Source organism: Heterodontus francisci, chromosome 11, assembly GCF_036365525.1.
Source record: "Heterodontus francisci isolate sHetFra1 chromosome 11, sHetFra1.hap1, whole genome shotgun sequence".
Taxonomy (NCBI): Eukaryota; Metazoa; Chordata; class Chondrichthyes; order Heterodontiformes; family Heterodontidae; genus Heterodontus; species Heterodontus francisci.
Window position 1 is genome coordinate 95096115 of NC_090381.1, and position 25867 is coordinate 95121981.

The window sequence follows — 25867 nt, forward strand, 5'->3', positions numbered from 1 at the left end:
GATAGGGGAAAGCTGGGTGATGTGCAAGAGCAATGGGATTTGAAAGTCCAAGTTCAAGATTCTAAAAGAAGCAGCTGAAGTGGAAAAGATGATTAAAAATCCTAATGGAATACTGGGATTTAAGGCAAGATGCAGAGAATATAAAAGTTGAGGTGTAATGGTGAAACTATATAAACTTTGATAAGACCACAGTTTGAGTACTTTGTGCAGTTTTGGGCTCTGCACTAAAGGTAGAATGTTGAGGCAATATGTAGAGTACAATGCAGATTTATTAGGATGCTACCTAGCATGAGGATATATAAATCTGGAGAGTTGAAAAATTGGGATTGTTTTCATTAGAACAGAGGAGATTATGGGGTGATTTAACAGAGGTGTTTAAAATTGTTAAGGCAAGGGACAGAGTAAATAAAATAAGACTGTTTCTAGTGATTACTGACATAGATAAAAGATTAAATGTAAGATGTTTACAATAGAGGGCAGGAGAACCATTTTTTTTACACAGAAGGTTGTGAGTCTGTACAATGAACTGTCGGAGTTAGTGATTAAAGCAAAGACCATGTCAACATTTATTAGGTTAGATAAGTGGTTGAAGGAAAGGAAATAAAGGGATATGAGTACAGGGCAGGCACTATGGAATTAGGACTGCTGTCTGTGTGAGGGATGAATACTAACATAGACTGGTTACACGTTGTAATTTATATACAATTCTATGTAACAAGGTGAAATATTACATTTTTTTACAACTTCTCTTCCTAAATAAACACAAGTGTAAACCCAGAATGATACTGAGCCACAGAACAGCTTATGAAAAAAGAACTTGCATTTATATCGTATCTTTCACAACCTCAGGCGGCTCCAAAGTACTTTACAGTCAATGAAGTGCTTTTTGAAGTGTAGTCACTGTTGTAATGTCGAAAAGGTAGCAGTCAATTTGTGCAAAGAAAGGTTCCACAAACAGCAATTAAATAAATGATTAGTTCATGTATTTTAGGTATTGTTTGAGGGGCGAATGTTGGCAGGATGCCAGGAGAAACTTGCCTGCAATCTCAGCACTGTGTACAACATCTTCTTGGCATTGGGGTTTGGGTGGGGGGGTGGTGAACAGCTATGAATACATCATGACAGTTCACTAAGCTGAGAGACAGCATTTCCACACTTTCTTAGACTTTTGCACAATTTAATTTGCAAGATGCTGAATGATGCAATCCTTCTCCAAAATCAGCTAGCCGTGCTTGCAGGTTGCCTGGAGATTTAATCTTATTCTTGAGATCGTCATAGTTTGCACAGAGTTCAATTTTACCTAATCTTCAACAAGTCGGTGAGGATTTGCTGCAACTATTGTATTGTTTGACAGTCCCTGTATTGTGGACTCCAGTGCAGTCATTCTGTTACAGCCCAGTATGTGCTTTGGAGACAGAGCCTTCAAAAAAGTCCAACTTACAACATCCCGAAAATGAATATTGGTATTGCGCATGTCCTACTGCTTTTCAAATGCAGGTTACTTCAAGAAGGATTTCTTCACCTTCCTGTTTCTCCATATGCACAAGGTCGATTACATTTGCAACCTGACAGAATTCATCATTCCGCACATAGAATGCTGCTCCCTTTGTGGCACAGAGAACTGACAATGTGCCACGCAATGTAGGTGCCTGATCCTCTCTGCTGGTGCTTGTTGATGTGACATTTGTGTTGCATACTCTATGATAGAGTACACTGTCACTCCAAATAGTCCAGATTCATCTATAAAGAAGTGTTTACCAAGACTTTCAAAATCACATTAACAGTGAGTAAAGCAAGATTATTGACAAGATCTCTTGTACTACATATGGCCTGAAGTATGCTTTGATAAGATTTAATGGCACAATACCTTACATTTAACATAATCATACATATACATGCAGTCACCATACAATTAATCAAGACTCTAACAGTGTCAAGACAGTGTCTCTTAAATCAGCCAGTGCAACACTCTCCAGGTTTTCTATACTCAATGGGGATACAGTAGCATCATGTTTATGTTAATGGACTAGTAATCCAGAAGCCTGGGTTACTAATAATCCACAGAATGTCCACAATGGAAGTTTGAGAATTTGAATTCCATTTTATAAAATCTAGAAATAAAAACTGGCATCAATTAAAGCGCTCATGAAGCTATCAGAAGGTCGTTAATAACCCAATTTTAACACTAATATCCTTTAGGGAAAGAAACCTTACCTGGTCTACTGTGATAATAACTGCTCTCAGAAGTGGCTTATCAAGTCATTATCAGTAACACCCACATCCAGACAATGAATTTTTAAAAAATATTGCCACTATCAGTTTAAATTCATCTTCAGTTCATGTGCTGGCTTTTTGGTTTTGCACAATCTTTTCCTACCTGTTTTCTGATTTTGTGACATTTTCTGGCTTCTAGTCTTCAGATTAAGGAAGACTGCCGTTGCTTCCAATTATGGAACTCTCATGGCCATCAGCTATTTATATTGGTGCAACTTTGTATCCCCAGTTAAGCATCGGAAATTCCCCGACTGTTCCCTGACCTGATACTGTTTGATTGTAGCCCAGTTGAGAGGAATGAGAATAAAGAGCACATTTTGTAATCTCTTTTTCTTTTCTACATTGTTACCAACTGAACATATTAAGAAACTCTACATGTTGTCCGAATTTGAAGTAATTTACTCTGGAGGGATGGACCGGGGGATAGGGATGGCATAGGAAGAAGGGGTGATGGGGAATGATATGAGAGTGATGGCAATGGGCAGAATGTGATGGCAATGGGAAGAATGGAATGGCATGGGATGGGGATTTAAAGAAGTACTGTTGCAATAAAGACACTAATTTCACTGCAAATGTTTTGCAGGTTGGAAGGTAAGGGGAGCCCATCAACAAAGTTACCCTGGCTCGAGGGATTGGAGAGCGGGGTGGACAGCATGGGAGGGTGTGAGGAGGGGGAACGGCATCGGGGAGGGGACAGCATTCGGCAGGGGATGGCACAGAGAGGTTCGGGGACAGCATGGGGCGGAGTGAACAGCATGAGGGGTGATGGGAGTGGGGGAACAACATTGGAGGGGGTCAGTATGGGAGGGGGGCGCCATGGGGCAGAAGGCATGGGGACAATGCCATGAGAGGGTTTGGGCATGGTATTTGAGGGAGCAGGGGAATAGCATTAGGAGGGGAAGGCATGGGAGGAACAACATAAGAGGGGGTGGGATGGTGCAGGAGAGTGGTGGGGAATGGCATTGGGAAGGAAGGCATGGGAGGGGGAAAGGGATGGAAGAGGAGGCATGGGGGGATGAGAGGGGGTGGGGATGGCACGGGAGGGTGGAGGGGAATGGCATTGGGGGAAGGCATGGGAAGTATGGATTGGGGGGACAGGGATAGCATAGGAGGTATGGAATGGGGGATGGGGATTGCATAGGAAGAAGGGGTGGGATGGGAGATGGGATGGGGATGATATGAGAGGTATGAAAGGAATGGGATGGAGATGGCATGAGACAGATTCCATGGGTAGGATGGAATGGAATAGAATGGGGAATTAAAGAAGTACTGTTGCAATAAAGACACTAATTTCACTGCAAATGTTTTGTGTTTCTCTGCAAGTCTCAGAATGGTTTAAGAGATGGCCCTCAGTTTCAGACAGATGAAGAAAGATTAATATAGAAAAGTAAAAAAAAAATTGTAAACGTTGAAAGCATTCTGCAAATCCGCAGCAGGTCTGCCAACATCTGATACTGAAGTTGTTCATAACAAGATAGAACTTTTTTTGTTGAAAAGACTTATGCAACCTATGAGAGATTCAGGAATTAAATTCTGCTGATTACCTTTTCAACAACATTGTGGAAAGCTAGATTGTAAACATTAGGTAAATGTCATGCTGGAAAGAAATCTGTCCTTCTCGTGGTCAGAAGTGTAGCACATGTACAAAACTAAACCATTTCTCAGCCTGGTGTCCAGAAGTTAGAAATCAGAACAAAGCTAAGCCCACTGTAGATGAAACTAATTGGGCTCAAATGAAGATTGTATTCTCTCACTTGAAGTTGTTTGATCTGAAAAAGATCAGAATGCTAACAAATTATGTGCCATAATGCTCATAAAAAAGCAGTACTACAGTCAATGTTTGACCCAAAAATACTCAAGACTGTTTGATAAACCAAGTGGCAGAGATTCAAGATTCTAACACTTCATTGTTGGTGTTCAACAAAACAAAAACAAAGCCACTAAAAAAGTCAGTGTTAACATGGCCCACTGCTGTTCCTATATAGATTTTGTCATGAACAGTGTTCTTATTTAATTTCTTTTGAAGATGGAGATATATCAGTATTAGCCTAATATTTGTATACTCCAGTGCTGATTCCTTCCCTTTCCAGCCACGTTTCTGACTCTGATCAGTATCAAGAGATCTTTTTCCCCCTCAAGTAGGATAGGGTACTTATTGGTGCTGAAGCCATGCATGGTAAGCATATCTCAGCACTGACCCAAATGAATGCGGCAACAGCCTGCTCCTCAGGGTGTATAAGAGCACTGACTTATATTAAAGGGGCACACATTAAGGCCTTATCCTCATTATGAACCACTATGAGCGAGATCAATGCTCCATATCAAAGACAATGTAGTACAAGATTTTTTGTATTTATCTCATCAGTGGTAACCAATACTAACTGATGCCACAAGAGGACGTTTCCTTGTAGGGACTGTTCTCTTTCAAAGAGGAGAGATTCCAGAAGTTGGAGCTTGTCTCACTTTGCACGGTTTGAGCACCCAAGACAAATTTGACAATTGGTGAAGTTATTATGCAACAAGAAGCATCTAAGCAAATGTGTAACCATTAATGAAAGTCCTTCAGTATATAGAGATACTCAAAATTGAAGGAAATACTATGAGGCAGAGCCAAAGTTTGTAATGCATTTCAGTTAATGACCATTAATTTTCTGGATGGGGGAGAAATATTGGCCACAATTCCCTGCTGTTCTTCAATTGGTGCCACGTTTCAAGTCCATTTAAATAGGCAGGCAGAGCCTTGGTTTAATATCTTATCTGTAAGACAACACTTTCAACAGTGTAACACTGGCTCAGTACTGCACTCCAGTATCAAACTAGATTAGCACCGCAGCCTCACAGCTCCAGGGACCCGGGTTCAATTCCTGGTACTGCCTGTGTGGAGTTTGCAAGTTCTCCCTGTGTCTGCGTGGGTTTTCTCCGGGTGCTCCGGTTTCCTCCCACAAGCCAAAAGACTTGCAGGTTGATAGGTAAATTGGCCATTATAAATTGTCACTAGTATAGGTAGGTGGTAGGGGAATATAGGAACAGGTGGGGATGTTTGGTAGGAATATGGGATTAGTGTAGGATTAGTATAAATGGGTGGTTGATGTTCGGCACAGACTCGGTGGGCCGAAGGGCCTGTTTCAGTGCTGTATCTCTAATTATGTGCTGAGCTCCAGAGTGGGGCATGAACTCACAATATTCTAACTGAAAGGCAAGAATGCTACCACTAAACCATATTTAAAGATGAGTAAGTGAAAATAGAGGCAGCTTCCATATATATTGATGACACCCAGCTTTACCTCTCCACCTCCATTACTGTTGATGTCCTCTCACACCTAATCCATTATCAAAACTGCTTTCCTCAAACTCTAGAAATGCCCATCATCTTACCTATTGCTACCGAGACCCATTGTTGGGCCCTACTCTCCTTTGCTAGCTTCCAGTTTCCACAAACTATAACTTAACTGGAGTGTCTTGATCCTTGCCCTCTTCTGCATTCTTAAATGGTTGTCCATGCTTAGCCCCACTGGCTTCCCATACCCCAACAGATCAATTGTAAAATCATCTTGGTCAAATGCACACCTCCACCTTTGCAGTCTCCTCCAGCTGTGCATCCTACATCCATCCTCTACTCCTTGTTTGTTTTTCCCTCTGTTCCATCATTTGTAACTATTCTTTCAGTAACTAGGCCTTGTCCTACAACACCTTGCTACCTCTTTCCCTGGTTTCAAAAACCTGCTTGAAGTCCCTGTCTTTGATCATGCTTTTGTCCATCTGATTTTCCCTCTTTTACTCTGCTGTGTGTCCACGTGTTTGTAAAGCACTGCGATGTTGTTCTCTGCTGTGGGAGAACTCTGAAAATGCCAGTTGTTGCTGGAGTGTTGAGGAGCCAATTCAACATGCCCAGGGATAAAGTGAACGTGCAATCTGTGGCTTACTGTGAGGAAACTAGGGTACTCACAAGGGCGGCATCCACATCGCATTAATATGACAACATGTTAGGACATTGCCCTTGCCTGTGTTGCTGTTGAGACAAAACCATTACAGGATGCTAGATTTTTTTTGTGTGCATATATACCGCCCAGTCCATAACCCGAGTCAGGTAGCAACACCTTCTCTGCAGTTGCATAGGAACAGACATAAATAATTCATATGCTTCGTTGAGACTTTTACTCCCTCCAATTGCGGGCGTGTGCACAGGCAGGAGTCTATCCGCTGCGGCTGTGTAAATGGTGCAATGCGCCTGCCTGCTACCGTAGCCGATGGATGCACTTTCCATCATTGCTGCATCTCTCCCTCCATCCACCAAGTTACCGGGTTGTGTCTCCAATGTATCCATCGCATTGCAACATCCTCCAGACTGATACATAATGACCGCCCTCCTCGAGCTCTCTCTCTCCCCATCCCTATCGCGCATGCCAGACCGTGTGCGCGCTCCCCAACCCGCTCTTGCGCGATCACGCTCTCTGCGGCGCGGCGCGGCGCGCATGGTCCGGCGGCGCGCACTGGCTCACTCACCCCGCTTTGCGCAAGGCGCATGCTCGGCGAGCCTTATACCCGCGGGGCAGCCGCTGCGGTTCTTCACTGCAGCAGCGGCAGCGGGAGCGGGAGGCAGAGACAGAGAGACAGAGAGAGAGAGAGAAACAGCATCCAGAGCAAGATCAACAGAATCACTCCTACAACTCGGTTACCAAACTCTTGCCTCCTTTCCCCCCTCTCATACCCCACCCTCCATTTACATTGACACCATGGCTGATAAGGATGAGAAGAAGGATTTCGAGGAGGGAGCAGGAGGATGGAAGAAGTTCATCTACAACCCGGGAACCGGCCAGTTTATGGGCAGGACCGCCAGCAGCTGGGGTAAGGAGCCAAGGAGAGACAGAGAGGGAGAGAGAGAGGCAGAGGAACGCCAGTGTTGTCTGTGCAGGCAACAACAATAATTTTTTAAAAATCCCAATCCAAGACTATTCCTGGGGCTGCGTTTTGATTTATTGTAAATGCAGCAGCTCCTTTCGTTGTGTGTGTTTTACAGTCAGGTTTGACAGGTCCATTAGACATGAGCTTTTAGCGAAAGGAGCTGATGGATGTGCGATCGCAGTGCCCCCCCCCCTCCGGTGCTATCGCAGTGCCTGCCCCCCCCCCCCGGTGCTATCGCAATGCCCCCCCCCCTCCGGTGCTATCGCAGTGCCCCCCCCCTCCGGTGCTATCGCAGTGCCCCCCCCCTCCGGTGCTATCGCAATGCCTGCCCCCCCCCCCGGTGCGATCGCAGTGCCCCCCCCCCCTCCGGTGCTATCGCAGTGCCCCCCCCCCCTCCGGTGCTATCGCAATGCCTGCCCCCCACCCGGTGCTATCGCAATGCCTGCCCCCCTCCCCCCCCCCGGTGCTATCGCAATGCCTGCCCCCCCCCCCCGGTGCTATCGCAGTGCCTGCCCCCCCCCCTCCCCCGGTGCTATCGCAATGCCTGCCCCCCCCCCCCGGTGCTATCGCAGTGCCTGCCCCCCCCCCCCGGTGCTATCGCAGTGCATGCGCCCCCCCCGGTGCTATCGCAGTGCCTGCCCCCCCCCCCCCCGGTGCTATCGCAATGCCTGCCCCCCCCCCCCCGGTGCTATCGCAGTGCCTGCCCCCTCCCCCCCGGTGCTATCGCAATGCCTGCCCCCCACCCGGTGCTATCGCAGTGCCTGCCCCCCCCCCGGTGCTATCGCAATGCCTGCCCCCCACCCGGTGCTATCGCAGTGCCTGCCCCCCCCCCCCCCCGGTGCTATCGCAGTGTCTGCCCCCCCCCCCCCGGTGCTATCGCAGTGTCTGCCCCCCCCCCCCGGTGCTATCGCAGTGTCTGCCCCCCCCCCCGGTGCTATCGCAGTGTCTGCCCCCCCCCCCCGGTGCTATCGCAGTGTCTGCCCCCCCCCCCCCCGGTGCTATCGCAGTGTCTGCCCCCCCCCCCCCCGGTGCTATCGCACTGTCTGCCCCCCCCCCGGTGCTATCGCACTGTCTGCCCCCCCCCCCCGGTGCTATCGCACTGTCTGCCCCCCCCCCCCCGGTGCTATCGCACTGTCTGCCCCCCGCCCCCCGGTGCTATCGCAGTGTCTGCCCCCCCCCCCCCCGCCCCGGTGCTATCGCAGTGTCTGCTCGCCCCCCGGAGCTATCGCAGTGACTGCCCCCCCCCCCCCCCCCCGCCCCGGTGCTATCGCAGTGTCTGCTCGCCCCCCGGTGCTATCGCAATGCCTGCCCCCCCCCCCCCCCCCGGTGCTATCGCAATGCCTGCCCCCTACCCTCCCAGTGCTTTCGCAGTGCCTTCCCTCGGTGCTGAGGTGCTGATGAGAGCCGGGGTTGTGGGCGGTCAGGCCGGGCGCCTTCCCCGACAGGCACTGGACACAAGAGGAGGGAGAATGATGGTGGGGGTGTCTGTCTCTCTCTGCCCTTCACAGGCAGCCGCTCCCATTGCCTGGTAAAGAGACAGCGGAGATGAGGCCGGGGAAATAAGTCATATGGATGTAGTGGGAGGCGGGAGAGACATTAATTTAAAGGAAGGTGTCAGAAAATGATTAGATTTTGGGCGGATGAAGGGAGTAATTGGGGTGAAACCTGCGCATTATGCGGCGACTGCCAGTCACGATGCGCAGAGGTGTTAACGTGAGCAAACTCCTAATGTTTGATCTGACAGGCTGTGCTTTTCCACCAGCTTTCGCCTCTTTTTTTTCTGTTAAGCAAGATTTTACTGTTGAAATAGACTTCGGCGAGGCGCTGGCCTTGGAGAACATTTCCACTCGCTGTAGCCTCTTGTAATGTTGCCGTTCATTGCTGTAGATGTTAGAATTGGATGCAAAATAAATGTCAGTATTTTCAATGTTTTTTTTCCATTGAGAAACATCATATCGGAACTGAACTCTCGTCATTCTGATTTAATACTGGGATTCACCTGTTCAATAGCAACATTGTATGTACATAATAATATCTATCAGCTAAAGGCTTTGAGTCGATTTTTATTTGTACCTTTGGATCCGTGAAGTAATCTTTTTGAAAAGGAGCTGTGATTTTTTTTCATCAGAGCTCCCACAGAAAAGGAAAGGAATCCCTATGGATGAAAAACTGGAGAAGGGAAGCCGGGGTAAAGATCCTCAGAACAGCCAGTGTTTAACACCAGTCTACTTTTAATTCCAAGTTGTTTAATTCAGTTTAATTGCTTTTAACATGACATTTCCACTTGTGTTACTTAATTTGCATAATTTAAATGATTTAATCAGTCAAAGGATTTTAATTTGAAATTTTGAACAAAATCAATAGTACTCCAGCTGTAAATTTCTAGGTTTTTTTCTGTATATGTCATAATGCTACATCAATATTATTTTTTTTTTGAGCCTGGGACTTTACAAAAACACTCAGGGTTTGGCACCTTCAACTTTAATGCATTATGTCCACATTGTTGGAAGGGAAATCTTACTTGAGGAAATTTTACTGGGCACATTGAAATATTGAGGATTTCTGTTTTGGGTTAAGCTGATGCAATTTGTGGGGGTGAGGGCATTTTATTTGGATTTCAAGTACCTATCTATAGTGGAAAGGGTGACTTTTAGCCATTTTATTTATTTAGAATATGCAGCTTTTTTGATCTTGCCTTTTTTTAAAAAGTGTTGTGTAGTTTAACAATTTTGCCTGAAGAGAACCTGCAAGAAACCAAAAGAGGACACCAGATAGTTTTAACTGTTTTAAAATAAATGTTTCCATTCATGGGCTCCTCAGTAAGTCTTTGTGTCCTTCATTTTTATCTAAACTGTGACGCGGGTGCTGTGAGATTATTTTAAGAAAGCCATGCTTTATCAAGAACATCTGCTTATAGCATTGCTGTTAGTCTGATCTTCCTTTTCCCCGACTGCAGATTTGCCTTTTTTGACTGATTTCAGGTGTGTTTGTTCTCTTCCATCCCTACCCCGACCCCCAGAACAAATTACCCGTTTTTGAAAAGTGAGGTGGGGGGGAGGGGTGTGGTTAATGGGAAATACAGTTTCTGAAACCAACTAATCACTTGGACAACAACACAGCCACACTGAGTGTCCCATTGGCTTATGTCATCAGAGAAATGTTAGCATCACTGTTTAGGTTGTGAAACAGACTCCACAGAAGACCTATCGCTGTACGAAATATTGCACAAAAGAGCCCTGTAATGGGCTTGTCCTTCACTTGTTCAACTCCACAGAAAAAATGAAATAATCTATAAAGGAGGGGGCAAGAGCAGCATCAATGTCACTCTTAAAATTTTGCATCATTCATTAATAGGTGCTTTCCGCCATTCCCATAGTCCTGTATTATAAGCTCCCAAAATAGACATACTGAGATCTGGTTGGGCAGTGTAGGTAGAGATACCCAAGCACTGAACAAGACTGTGAATACTGAAACTCTTAATTTTAAATAGTATACTGCAAGCAGCACCTGATATGAAGGAGAACTGAGGAGCAGGAAGTGCGGGAGCTTTGTATATGGAGTTGAACTACATTCAGGTGAACCATACCTATGGTAAGGAATCTGACCTTTCAGTGGCTAATAAAATCAATACCTGGGATGACCTGAGGATAAATACTTAATCATAATATTGGCATTGGATAATGAATAGCCATTACCAGTGGTTGCACTACATGTGCGATATTAGTCTAAGGAGCTGATTATCCTTTTGCATTGTCTGTTGAATTGTATGACATACAAGTTGTATAACCTGCTAAAATATATATATATATATTTTAAATTCTCAGGATGTGGGCAACACGGGCAAGGCTAGTATTTATTGCCCATATCCAGTTGCTGTTGAGACAGTGGTGGTGGAACATCTTAAACCATTACAGTCTGTGTGGTGAAGGTGCTCCAACAACACGGTTCTTCCAATCAGACAGTATCATAGCCCTGATCTAGTATCACCTTGATAAAAACTTTGTTTTAAACAATGCATGTGGAAATATATTTCCAGGGATATGCAAAATAGCCAAATGGATACAGATGAGGAAGGCCATTTGGCACATCTTGACTCATCCACACAGAATGATCGTATAATTTCCTACCACTCCATTGCAATACAGCTTCCAAATGTTTGTGATTCCAGAGGTTTTGCCTCCACTACCCTAGGTAGGAGTCAATTCCATGTGTTGTTCAATCTTTGTGTGAAGAAAAACATCCTGATATCAGTCCTAAATCTGCTTTTTCATAGTTTAAACTTGTTCCCCTTGTCCTACTGTCAGTTTGTTTTGAAATAGTGTTCCAGGTTTATCTTTTCTATACTACTTTTATCTTTATAGCTCTTATAAGGTCATCTCTTGGTTATCTTCTTTCAAGGCTGAAAGTTTCTTGAGTCTCTCTCTCCTGAACTCATTCCTCTTTTTCTGCTTAGGTCTTCTCGCACAGTCTTTAATGTCTTCTTTGTATTTTTGTGACCAAAACTGGGCACAGTACTCCAGCTTTAACTAATTTTATTGGGCTACTAGTACTCATTTAAATTGTTCTTTCCCAGTTACAAATCTACAGTTAACATTCTGGGCAGATTTATAATATATTACAAGAGACTGAGGAGCTATCTTGATCAAGTGGCTTATCAAGACATGAATATCTTTTTTGAGATTGTTAAATCCTTGTAATACATTATGAATTAACTGTTATCCATGAGACCCACCTCTTGCTCTCTTGACCCTATTTCCATTAAACTGCTGACCCATTGACCAATCAACTTCCCTTCCTGGCCTCCATGTTAGCTGATATTGTAAACGGTTTCCTTTCCTCAAGTACTCAAATCTACCATCATCAGCCCCTCTCAAAAAAAACGCTTTTGATCTCTGTCCTTGCAAATTACTGTCACATCTCTGACCTCTCTTTCCTCTTCAAAGTGCTTTAAGGATGGTTGCCTACCAGATCTGTACCCATCTTACCTGCAAGTCCTTGTTTGAACCCACCAATCAGATTTCCGCCCCTGCCACAGTACTGAAATGTCTCTAATGAAAGTTATAAATGACATCCTCTGTGAGTGTGACTATGGTGCACCATATTCTTCTTGACCTGTCTGTAGCTTTTGACACAGTTGACCATACCATCCTCCTCCAAAGCTTCTCTTCCATGGCACAGCTGAATGGGAGTGTCTTGCTTGGTTCCACTGTTGCCTATCCAATCACAGCCAGAGAATCTCCTGCAATGGCTTCTCTTCACTGCACTGTTGCCTCTGGAGTTGCCCACAGGGCTATCCTTGGCCCCCTCTTATTTCACATATGGCTCTTAGTGACATCATCAGGACACAATCGGGTTCCACAAGTATGCTGATGACAGCCAGCTCTACCTCGCCATTATCTCTTTCAACCCCTCCAATGCCTCTGGGTTGCCAGAATACTTGTTTCAACATCCAGTCCTAAATGAGCTGAAATTTCCTCCAAATAAACATTGGAAAGACTGAAGCCATTTCCTCCACAAACCTGATTCCCTTGCCACCGATTCCATCTTTCCTTCCTGCCCTGCGTCTCAGCTGAAACAGACTGTTTGCGACCTTTGTGCCCTATTTGATCCTGAGCTGAGATTTCGACCCAATATTCTCTTCTTCATCAAAACCTCATTAAAACTGCCGACTTCCACCCCTGTAATATTTTTGGTCTCTGTTCCTACTCAGCTCATCTGCTACTAAAATCACAGCCATGCTTTTTGTTATCTCAGGACTTGACTTCCAGTGTTCTCCTGACCAGGTCCAATCTTATATCCTCCATAAACTTGAGCTCATCCAAAATTCTGCTGCTTTATCCCAACTTACACCAAGCCCTGTTAACCCATCAACCCTATGTTCTTTGACCCACATTGACTCCCAATCCAATGTCTTGATTTAAAAAAAAATTCCATCCTCATGTTCAAATCCCTCCATCACCACGCCCTCCTTATCTCTATAAACTCCTACAGCCCTCCGAGAACTCTGTGTTTCTCTAGCTCTTGTGCATCCCACTAATTCATTCACCCCACCATTGGTGGCTGTGCTTTTAGCTGTCTAGGCCCCAAGCTCGGAAATTCTCTCCTCCTTTAAGACACTCCTTAAAACCTTCCTTTTTGGCCAAGCTGTTAGTCACCTGTCCTAATATCTCCTCCTTTGACTTGGAATCAGTTTTTTTTTGATTATGCTCTTGTGAAAAGCCTTGGGGCAATTTACTACATTAAAGGCACTTTATAAATGCAAGTTGTTCTTTTTAAGACGTTTTTGTTCATGAATATCTAGTGGTCTCTTTCATAGTTAAATTTAACTGATGTTTGGATATCTTGTCTTACCTGCAGACAAACACGTCTACTGGTTCTATATTATATCAGTATATAATGTCCCTAAATATCACATTAAATTAATGGATAAACTGTTCCCAGCATTTTACTTATGTAATATGTTATATTTAATTGTATGTTCAATTAAAGTTATGAGTACTGCAGAAATCATCCATAATTTGTTTTTCTTCCGTGCTTATTCTAACAAACAAACAAACAAGAAATATCCAATATAACATTCACCGAAAGTGATTAACAGCACAATAAAATTCTCCTGCATAGCTTTATCTCCTGCGTCAAACACGTGGGCCATGTGAGCCGCATGGAAGATGGCAGGATCCCCAAAGACACATTGTACAGCGAGCTCGCCACTGGTATCAGATCCACCGGCCATCCATGTCTCCGCTTTAAAGACGTCTGCAAACGCGACATGAAATCCTGTGACATTGATCACAAGTTGTGGGAGTCAGTTGCCAGCGTTCGCTGGCGGGCAGCCATAAAGACGGGGCTAAAGTGTGGCGAGTCAAAGAGACTTAGTAGTTGGCAGGAAAAAAGACAGAGGCGCAAGGGGAGAGCCAACTGTGTAACAGCCCCGACAAACAAATTTCTCTGCTGCACCTGTGGAAGAGCCTGTCACTCTAGAATTGGCCTTTATAGCCACTCCAGGCGCTGCTTCACAAACCACTGACCACCTCCAGGCGCTTATCCATTGTCTCTCGAGATAAGGAGGCCAAAGAAGATAAATGCAAGTTGTTCTTTTTAAGACATTTTTGTTCATGAATATCTAGTGGTCTCTTTCATAGTTAAATTTAACTGATGTTTGGATATCTAGTCTTACCTGCAGACAAACACGTCTACTGGTTCTATATTATATCAGTATATAATGTCCCTAAATATCACATTAATTAATGGATAAACTGTTCCCAGCATTTTACTTATGTAATATGTTATATTTAATTGTATGTTCAATTAAAGTTATGAGTACTGCAGAAATCATCCATAATTTGTTTTTCTTCCGTGCTGATTCTAACAAACAAACAAACAAACAAGAAATATCCAATATAACATTCACCGAAAGTGATTAACAGCACAATAAAATTCTCCTGCATAGCTTTATCTCCTGTGTCAGATCAACAAGTCTAAATACTTCATTGTAATTTGATTCTAACAATTCATAGCCAAGAGTTGGAAAATAAAACTGTTGATAAAATTGGATTCACTTAAAATTTTGCTAACAAGAGAAACAAATATTCAAGCTGGGGAGTGGGACTGACTGCATAGCTCTGTGGAGAGCTGGCATGGACTTGAGGGGCCAAATGGCCTCCTTCTTTGCCATAAATGGCTCCATTATACTTGAAGCAATTTCATAGCGTTAATGTTCCCAGCCATTAACATATCTATTGATAATAACCTTGCATCCTGTTACTTTTGTCACACTTGTTTCAACTTTTTCCATTATAAGTTCTGAATTTCATATTTATAATGGAAACTGCCTATAAAAACTATAACTATATTCTTGCACCAGCGATGCCACTGTCGTGCCTTGGTTTTGCATCTTGCAGGTCCAGAGGCTCTACTACAGAGAAAATCAAAAACTCTAACCAATTCTCTTGCTCTACATTCTACATGAGTGCCCATTTTGCTATTTTACCATAATATAAAATTAAATTATTTGAAAATAAAGACAATATATAACTTTGAAATGAAGGCTGAACTGTGCACTGGTTCAATTATCCACATCCTCTAACCCTATTACACCTGAAGACTAGGCTTGGTTTTGACTCCCCGTTTGCAATGCCACAAGAGATTGACTCATTAGATGTAAAGATATCTTTCTACAAAATTAACTGTTGCAGTTAATTAATTTAGTGTATAAACTAATTTGCCAAAAAAATTTCATTTAAGTTTTCTGATGGAAAATAAATTCAATATTCATGTTTTTATTGTAATTAAAGTACATACATCAGTGTGAAATTGATATTTGAAGTATTTAAACTTTATGATCTAACACTTTGAGAGAAGATGCTTAGAGGGAATTTTATTGCGTTGTTTTAATTTACTTTGCTAGTTATTTATGTTTTTTACTCTTTCCGAATATGAGTCCATTTTTCCTTTCTCCTGAGGGATATGTTGATTTTTCTCCTTCAGAGATTCTGTGGATCCTGCATTGGTGATGTGTGCTGAAGTTTATTCAATAAGTTTGCAACTTGAATTTTGAGCTTTTAAGTTGCAGCAAGCTCATGATTTCCTAAACTTATAATCGTAATCTTCAGTTTTATGCTCCGGTTTCTGCAGAAACAATCTCCTGGTTTTCTTTTTATCAATTCGCTGTTTTTAATATTGTTTAACATGTCCCAAATTAAATTTTTTCCAATGATGAGAATTGTTCCTTGAAACTTTCCTTGTAGTTAAATTATCTAAGCCTCAGATTGCCTCTCTTTTTGGATCTTTTCTGGACCCCTCATTTTTTTGTCAGTATAAAGATCACAACTGGGCATAAACTCCAATCCCAATAAACAGTGCTTTATAAAGCTCAATTTATTACATTTCAGTGGCATGTCCAAAAAGGGTTGAGAAGCTATTGAATAATATAAGGAATCATTTGTTATCCTGTATGGGTTTTATGCTATTTTCTAAGCAAAATTGTCCACGTAACATTTATAGTAGGTATAAGGAATGAGATAGTAATGGATTTTGACAGAACTACTCCAGACTTAAAAATATCTACCCTTCAGTTCTCCATAGTGAGCATATAGAGTGGTAACACCTTTTAGTGTTCATTTAGCACTTCCATGGAATAATTACATCATTGGTATGAATATAACAAGATAAACATTTTTTTTTAAAGCTGTAATGCAAACATAATGGGAGGAAAGCAAGGTTTTTCTCCTTCGGCTCCAGATTGCTGAGCTACAACCACTTTTTCATGCTCCTGGGAGAGAATATTTTTCTGTGCATTTGATTGAGACGTCGGCATTGCCTTTTTCAGGCAAAAGGAGCAATATTAGTTCTATAATGCCATACAAGTAAACAATATATTATTGAGAGCTAAGTGTCCATCAACCTCTTGCTGTTCCTCCCACCAAGGCAAGGTGGAAGAAATTGTTGTGTGGCTTAGCAAATAGTTGCATTTGATTACTGAAACTGATCTTAAACTTCCTTTATCTGTAATCTTTTATTGAACAAAATCTTAAACCAAGCTCTTAGCTTGACTCTACTCCTTTGGCCTACCAAACTTCTGTAAACGGAAACACTGAAAAATTCTGTAGTGAGACGCATAAAGTATCTAGAAGATAAGGCTCCTTTTGCCTTTTGATACCACTTTCTCATGTCTACAAACTAGTGTGTACTTTTTTTTTTATACTGAAGTTCTGTATCTTGTAATTGTCTCTCCAAACAGTTGCATTCTTGATTCTAATTCCTTAATCCCTCATACGTCCATCATGACCGGTATTTGGATCAGGTTCTTTGCATTTTCATTCTGCTTAATTAGTTAATTAAATATAGTCATTGGAGAGCCTGGCAGTCTGCACAGTAATATAAGAAGTGCCCTGGTTTAAAACTTAAAATCCATAACTTAGATAAATATATTTTTGGGGGGTGGGAGTGATGGGGCCACATGGTCGACATAGAAAGACTAGCAGAACAAGAAAACAGTGGAAGCTAATATTTAATGCGAATATGTGTGAGGCACTACTTTTTGGGAGGTAAAACAAGGAATGGAAGCAAACACTTAGTGAAAAGACATTGAAGAGTGTGAATGAGTAGAGACACCAAGGGATTCAAATACTTAATTCCCTGAAAGTGCAGGTGCAGATGGATCAAGCCAACATCATTTTGGATTTTATAAATAGGGGCATTAGAATATAATTGTAAATAAGTAATACTATCTTAGGCTATTGTTATGAGAGATTTGAAATACTGGGACTATTTCTACTGAAGCAGAGAAGGCGAAGGGAATATTTCTGAGGTTTGTTTTAAAAAAAATTTTTTTGACCAGTTTTGATAGAATGAATGGGGAAGGAGTGAGTCAAAGAAAATTTTAAAATTGTTATTAAGTGAAGAGAGATGTTAGCAAAATTTCCTTTTATGTAGTGGGTTGTTGGAGCATGGAATACTTTTCCACAGAAAGTAGCTGATGCAGAGACCATTGCATCTTTTAAGGGAATATTGGAGAAATATTTGAAGTAGTGGAGTTTTGGGGAGAAAGCATGGCGCTGAGATTAGTTTTAGGATTGATCTAGCAAGGAGTTCACACAGACATGATGGGTTGAATGGCCTTCTGTGCTGTAAATTTCTTTGGTTCTGACTGCTCATTTTATTTCCATTTTTTATTTTGGTTCCTCCTTTCATTTGAAATTTGCACTTGCGTTTATGCATTTTTTTCAATGTTACTGATTCCAAATTCTTAGTTCTCTTCTTTCCTCACCCCTCCTTCCTTCTTCCCAGCCCCCACTCTAAAATACAGTACCCACTGCTGTAATTCTGTGGTTTGCAGTTGTGCTGCTATGTGAAAAGACACACCAGATGGTGACTGGTTCATTGGTAAGTTAGAAATAATGAGAGGGTTTTCATCCACTCATGCACTCCTACTTGCAGGTTAATATGCAGAGTGAGAGCTGTAAAATGATTATGGGAGCGATGAAAGACACTTGGAAATACAAACTAACTTTTTTTTTATTCCTTTCTGTACAGCTTTGATTTTTCTGTTCTATCTGGTCTTTTATGGCTTCCTAGCTGGTCTGTTCAGCTTCACCATGTGGGTTATGCTTCAGATGCTGGATGACTACACACCCAAGTATCGTGACAGAGTTTCCAGTCCAGGTAACTGTTCCATATTGGTAATTTTATGAAGAATTCTTGTCAATAATCAAGTTTTTCAATACTGAACTGAAATTTTAGTTTTTAAAAAAATTCACAATTGCATTTTACAAAGATGTCAGCTTTGCTTAGTAGTAGCGTACTTGCCTCTGAGAAGATTGTAGGATAAAGTCTACTGTAAGAAATAAATAACCTATGCTAAGACATCAGTGCAATTCTGAGGGAGTGCAGCATTGTCAGAGGTATCGTCTTTTGCATGAGACATTAAATCAAGCCCCCATCCTGTTCAAATGGACATGAAAGATCCCATGGCAGTATTCAGAGAAAAGCATGAGTTCTGGTCTTCTGGCTCAGCGAACAACAGCTAAACAAGTTCAGGTCACTCATCTCATTTGTTGTTTGTGGGACCTTGTGGGGGTGCAAACTCACTGCCATATTAGCCAATAAAACGGTGACTACACTTCAAAAGTAATTAATTGACTGTCAGGCTGTTTTCAATACCGTGAGGACATGATAGATGCTATATAAATACAGGAAGAAAATATGGATGTCACTTTTGTAGGACTCCTTTTTAATTGTATAACTTTTTTAGCCCATGCAGCAAGCGATATATATACAGAATGTATCCACTGTGAAAGTTATGGCAGCTCAAATTAGTTGTGTAATAGAAACCAGGTAGCTTATGAATAGACATTCCTAAATTACTGGGAGACAAATTAAAGAAAATTAATGGTGCAAGCACCTGGTTACTAAATCTATATTACTAGTTTATGGCATTGAAAACAGTGTTGAAGTGGTATAAGCGGGGACATATTGAATGATACAGCCAAGACTCCTTCGACAGTACCTTACAAACCCGCGACCTGTACCATCTAGAAGGACAAGGGCAGCAGATGCATGGGAACACCACCACCTGCAAGTTCCCCTCCAAGCTGCATGCCATCCTGATTTGGAACTATATCGCCGTTTCTTCACTGTCGCTGGGTCAAAATCCTGGAACTGCCTTCCTAACAGCACTTTTGGTGTACCTACACCCCAAGGACTGCAGTGGTTCAAGCTCACCACCACTTTCTCAAGGGCAATTAGGGATGGGCAATAAATGCTGGCTTAGCCAGCGATGCCCACATCCCATGAACAAAGAAAAATAAATTGTGCCTGAGTCGAATAATGATTTTCCCCTATTTTTCTCGTCCCCTCCTTACAAAGAACTCGGCAGAGAGCAAGATCAAATGTAACTGCCTGTTCATTATTTTTCTAACACCATGCGTCTAGTTAGATTCATCTATCGATTAGTCTAATATCATTCCAAATAATAGTTCAGCCTTTACTTGCTTTGTAAGAGTAGACATTTTGCTGTCATCTTCCTTTTCTCCTCCCTTTCTACACCCACCACTCCGACACCCCTCCCCCAACCACATACACATCCCATAGAAGAAAAAGGACAAAGTAATAAGCTGCAGAAGCTCCAACTTCATCGTATTCCAAAATAAAATGTGATAAATTCTTGTGTGTGGCAATAAATGTGCTACAAATAATGAGTTATGGCGTTTTTCCACAATTTTTCAATGGGTTTCATACTGTCCTAAAAGAAGTGAAGAATTTGATGCTTTGCTTTTGACAGTTATATTTTGTCAAGCCCCTAGTTTTTAAAAATAGTTAAAATGACTGTTTACAAATTAGTTTGTAGGATTTCACTGAGCATTCAGGGAAGATGTATATTTTAATAAAGCCCTATTGCTTAAGATTAATAAGAGTTCACAAAATATTCATTGGCCCATGAACCTTCACATTCCCCAGAAGTGAAACAGTTTATTCAGTAAGTAAATCGGTGACCATCCAAAGTATCAGAACTGAGTTCCCAGTTGACGTTTATAGAGGTGCAATCGTTATTTCAAATACTAATGAGAAAAATACTTTTCTGAAGCTCTTAGTATCTCTGCCACTCTACTGCTTTTAAAGTTTTATATTTTTTGTATATGTCCTTTCCTATCCTTTTATTCCTCCTTCCAAAATTTCACTTTGCATTGTTTTGCATTAAGTTTTGCCTGCCTAATCTATTAACCTGTCTGCTGTCCTGAAGTCCTATTCTTGTCTGAAAATTCTAATATTATGCTTTCTAGACCCAAGTCATAGTTATAAAATAAAAATACCACTGGTCCCATCATTGTCTCCTGGAGTATCTCACTGTTTACATTTCCAGGCCTGAAAAACAGCATTAACTACTACTGTTTTCCGCTCTTTAACCAACTTCCTATCCATGCATATACACTTCATTTATTGTATATGGTAATTTAATCAACAGGCTTCCTATGCAGAACCTTATCAAATGCCATTTGAAAATTCTTTGATGCCACCTTGAGGCAGTTCCTTTATCAACTATTTTCTTGAACTCAAGATTTGTCAGACACAACTTGCTTTCTACACGCTGGCCATCCTTAATTAACCCATTATCTTACAAGGTAAATATTAATTTAACGCCACATAATAGCCTTTAGAAGTAATGCACTATTGATGTTGAGCAGATTGGTCTATGTTATCTGGTTTATATCGACCTGTTAAGGCACAAATGAAAAATGCAAGGCTGGATGCATCTATTTTAATGCAAAGAGTCTTATTAGTAAGGCAGATGAATTGAGGGCGATGATTAGCACGTGGGATTATGATATTATTACTATCACAGAGACATGGTTGAGGGAGGGACAGGACTGGCAGCTCAATATTCCCGGGTATAGAATCTTCAGGTGAAACAGGGGAGGGGGTAAAAGAGGAGGTGGCATTGCACTGTTGACAGGGAGCCAATTACTGCAGTAAGGAGGGATGATATCTTAGAAGGTTCCTCAAATGATGCCATGTGGGTAGAACATAATAACAAAAAGGGGGCAATCACTTGGCTGGGAGTGTACTGCAGGCCTCCAAACAGAGGAGCAGATATGTAGGCAAATCTCAGAGAGGTGTAAACATAATAGGGTAATAATAGTAGGGGATTTCAACTTCCCCAATATCAACTGACACGGAACACAAAAGTCCAAGTGTATCAGGCCTGTGTCCTCAGTACCTTGCTCTATGGCAGCGAGGCCTGGACAACGTATGTCAGCCAAGAGCGACGTCTCAATTCATTCCATCTTTGCTGCCTCCGGAGAATACTTGACATCAGGTGGCAGGACCGTATCTCCAACACAGAAGTCCTCGAGGCGGCCAACATCCCCAGCTTATACACACTACTGAGTCAGCGGCGCTTGAGATGGCTTGGCCATGTGAGCCGCATGGAAGATGGCAGGATCCCCAAAGACACATTGTACAGCGAGCTCGCCACTGGTATCAGACCCATCGGCCGTCCATGTCTCCGCTTTAAAGACGTCTGCAAACGCGACATGAAATCCTGTGACATTGATCACAAGTCGTGGGAGTCAGTTGCCAGCGTCCGCCAGAGCTGGCGGGCAGCCATAAAGACGGGGCTAAAATGTGGCGAGTCGAAGAGACTTAGTAGTTGGCAGGAAAAAAGACAGAGGCGCAAGGGGAGAGCCAACTGTGCAACAGCCCCGACAAACAAATTTCTCTGCAGCACCTGTGGAAGAGCCTGTCACTCTAGAATTGGTCTTTATAGCCACTCCAGGCGCTGCTTCACAAACCACTGACCACCTCCAGGCGCTTATTCATTGTCTCTCGAGATAAGGAGGCCAAAGAGAATATCAACTGGGATAGTCTTAGTGCAAAAGGCTTAAAGGGGGTGGAATTCTTAAAATGCATACAGGAGAACTTTTTGAGCCAGTACGTAGAAAGTCCTACAAGAGAAGGGGCAGTATTGGACCTAGGGAATGAAGCCGGACAAGTGGTAGAAGTGTGAGTGGGGCAGCATTTTGGGGATAGTGACCATAACTCCGTAAGATTTAAGCTAGTTATGGAAAGTGACAAAGATGGACCGGAAATAAAGGTACTGAATTGGGGGAAGGTCGATTTCAATATGATAAAACAGGATCTGGCCAAAGTAGCCTGGGAGCAGCTACTTATAGCAAAGTCTACATCAGACCAGTGGGAGTCATTCAAAGAGGAAATAGTGAGAGTTCGGAGCCAACATGTACCTGTTAAGGTGAAGGGTAGGACCAACAAGTCCAGTGAACCCTGGATGTCAAGGGATATAGAAGATTGGATCAGGAAAAAAAGAAGGCTTATGGCAGATTCAGAGCGCTGAAAATAGCGGAGGCACTAGAGGAGTATAGAAAGTGTAGGGGGGTATTTAAGAAAGTACTTTTCATCTGTGTTCACTATGGAAAGGACGATGTAGGTGTAGAGATCAGGGAGGGGGATTGTGATATACCTGAACATTCTTTGGGCCTCCTTATCTCGAGAGACAATAGATATGCGCCTGGAGGTGGTCAGTGGTTTGTGAAGCAGCGCCTGGAGTGGCTATAAAGGCCAATTCTAGAGTGACAGGCTCTTCCACAGGTGCTGCAGAGAAATTTGTTTGTCGGGGCTGTTGCACAGTTGGCTCTCCCCTTGCGCCTCTGTCTTTTTTCCTGCCAACTACTAAGTCTCTTCGACTCGCCACATTTTAGCCCCGTCTTTATGGCTGCCCACCAGCTCTGGCGAACGCTGGCAACTGACTCCCACGACTTGTGATCAATGTCACAGGATTTCATGTCGCGTTTGCAGACGTCTTTAAAACGGAGACATGGACGGCCGGTGGGTCTGATACCAGTGGCGAGCTCGCTGTACAATGTGTCTTTGGGGATCCTGCCATCTTCCATGCGGCTCACATCGCTAAGCCATCTCAAGCGCCGCTGACTCAGTAGTGTGTACAAGCTGGGGACAAGCTTGAACATAATAGCATTGAAAGGGAGGAAATATTAGGTGTTTTAGTGGGCTTAAAAATGGATAAATTTCCAGACCCAGATGAGATGTAACCCAGGCAAGGGAGGAGATAGCAGGGGCTCTGTCACAAATTTTCAAATCCTCTCTGGCCAAAGGAGAGGTACCAGAGGATTGGAGGACAGTGAATATGGTGCCTTTATTCAAGAAGGGTAGCCGAGATAAACCAGGTAATTACAGGCCGGTGAGTCTAACATCAGTGGTAGGGAAACTATTGGAAAAAGTTCTGAGGGACAGGATTAATTTCCACTTGGAGAGGCAGGGATTAATCAGGGATAGTCAGCATGACTTTGTCGGGGGAGATTGTGTCTAACAAACTTGATTGAATTTTTCGAGGCGGTGACTAGATGTGTAGATGAGGGTAAAGCAGTTGATGTAGTCTACATGGACTTCAATAAGGCTTTTGATAAGGTCCCTCATGGGAGATTGGTTAAGAAGGTAAGAGCCCATGGGATCCAGGGCAATTTGGCAAATTGGATCCAAAATTGACTTAAGTGGCAGGAGGCAGAGGGTGATGGTCGAGGGTTGTTTTTGCGAGTGGAAGCCTGTGACCAGTGGTATACCACAAGGATTGGTGCTGGGACCCTTGCTGCTTGTAGTATACATTAATGATTTAGATGTGTATAGGAGGTATGATCAGTAAGTTCGCAGATGACACGAAAATTGGTGGTGTTGTAAATAGTGAAGAGGAAAGCCTTAGATTACAGGATGATATAGATGGGCTGGTAAGATGGGCAGAGCTGTGGCAAATGGAATTTAATCCTGAGAAGTGTGAGGTGGTGCATTTTGGGAGGACTAACAAGGCAAGGGAATATACAATGGATGGTAGGACCCTTGGAAGTACAGAGGGTCAGAGGGACCATGGTGTACTTGTCCATAGATCACTGAAGGCAGCAGCACAGGTAGATAAGGTGGTTAGGAAGGCATATGGGATACTTTCCTTTATTAGTCGAGGCACAGAATATAAGAGCAGGGAGGTTATGATGGAGCTGTATAAAATGCTAGTTAGGCCACAGCTGGAGTACTGTGTACAGTTCTGGGCACCACACTATAGGAAGGATGTGATTGCCCTGGAGAGGGTGCAGAGGAGATTCACCAGGATGTTGCCTGGGCTGGAGCATTTCAGCTATGAAGGGAGACTGGATAGGCTAGGGTTGTTTTCCTTAGAGCAGAGAAGGCTGAGGGGGGACATGATTGCGGTATACAAAATTATGAGGGGCATTGATAGGTTAGATAGGAAGAAACTTCTGCCCTTAGCAGAGGGTTCAATAACCAGGGGGCATAGATTTAAGGTAAGGGGTAGGAAGTTTAGAGGGGATTTGAGGAAAGAAATTTTCACTCAGAGGGTGGTTGGAATCTGGAACACACTGCCTGAAGAGGTGGTAGAGGCAGGATCCCTCACAACATATAAGAAGTATCGAGCACTTGAAATGCCATAGCATACAAGGCTACGAGCCAAGTGCCGGAAAATGGGATTAGAATAGTTAGGTGCTTGATGGCCAGCACAGACATGATGGGCCGAAGGGCCTGTTTCTGTGCTGTATAACTGTATGACTGTACCTCTGTCTCCCTTTTTGAACAGAAGTGTTACATTGGCACATCTCTGACACTTCCCTTATATTTAAGGAAGATTGTGTTTCAAGCTTCAGCTATTTCCCCATTTTCAGCATTCTAGGATGCATGCCATTAAGGGCCTATTGCCTTTTCCACTTTTCAGTTTTACCAACTTTTTTCTGTCCTACATCCTTTATCTACAGTTACTCTAATTGCTCCACCTCCTCCTTTCGTTCCCAGTATTACACTGTTCTATGAAAATAATGGCATAGTTCTTCGTATATTCTCCATAAGATTTCCTTCTTTAATCCTACCTTTAAATATCTTTTATTTTTCTATGTTTGGAAAATCCTTTACTAATTTCCCTTTTGTTACCTGCCATGCCTTTTGTGCTACCTCCTGTTAACCAATTATTTTTTGCTTCCCTTCTGTTTTCTACACTCTGCTTGATTTTTCTTTTTTGTAATGATCCCTAGATTTGTCATGTGCCCCACTTAAATAAAAAAGGTCTTGGTTCTACCTGCTTAAGGAGCTCTAGATTTTGCTATGCCACTTTTAATACTTGTGTGAATATGTCTAGTTTGACCCTACTCTCATCTTGTGTTTGAATGGTTCCGATTGTTTGTGCACTGTCTTACTTGCCAAGTCTTCTTTCCAGTTTATTGGGGCTCATTCCCTTTTTATTTCGACACATTGTAGACATACCTACCCTTCTTTGCTAGCTACATTTATACTCACTTCAGTCTACTTTTGGATAATATAAGTCACTCATTATTCTACACTTCCTGCATTTTTTTTCTTAATTGCTCTACATAAGTCTTGGTTTCCTTTTCACTGTTCAGCAGTCAATCATATTACAATGACCATAATCTCCTTAACGCTAACTAAATAGATTCAATATTTATAGTATGTACTAGTATTTTAATGGTAACTTGGATTAACAATACCACAACGCCTCTCTTTTTCCCACCCGATTATTTTGTAACCAGGACTGTTAGCTCCCAATGATACCCAAGCCTAAGTCATGTTTCTGTTGATGTTTTTACATCATGCCCCCGACCCTAGCTCTTCAATTTTATTCACAGTGCTTTGTGCATTAATGCACATGCGG

At 42.7% G+C, this 25867-nt stretch overlaps 1 protein-coding gene across 5 annotated transcripts in view; it reads left to right on the forward strand.

Annotated features, from left to right (window-relative positions):
• Positions 1-6785: 6785 nt before the first annotated feature.
• The window catches only part of atp1b3a (ATPase Na+/K+ transporting subunit beta 3a), a 55105-nt gene continuing 36023 nt past the window's right edge, over positions 6786-25867 (forward strand). The window contains exons 1-3 of one of the 5 annotated variants that reach the window (XM_068042562.1): positions 6786-7119; positions 10667-10767; positions 18211-18339. In XM_068042562.1, coding sequence (XP_067898663.1) covers positions 10731-10767; positions 18211-18339 — 166 coding nt within the window. In that variant the 5' untranslated portion in view covers positions 6786-7119; positions 10667-10730. The other 4 variants (XM_068042563.1, XM_068042564.1, XM_068042560.1 and 1 more) reach the window with 4 other exon arrangements.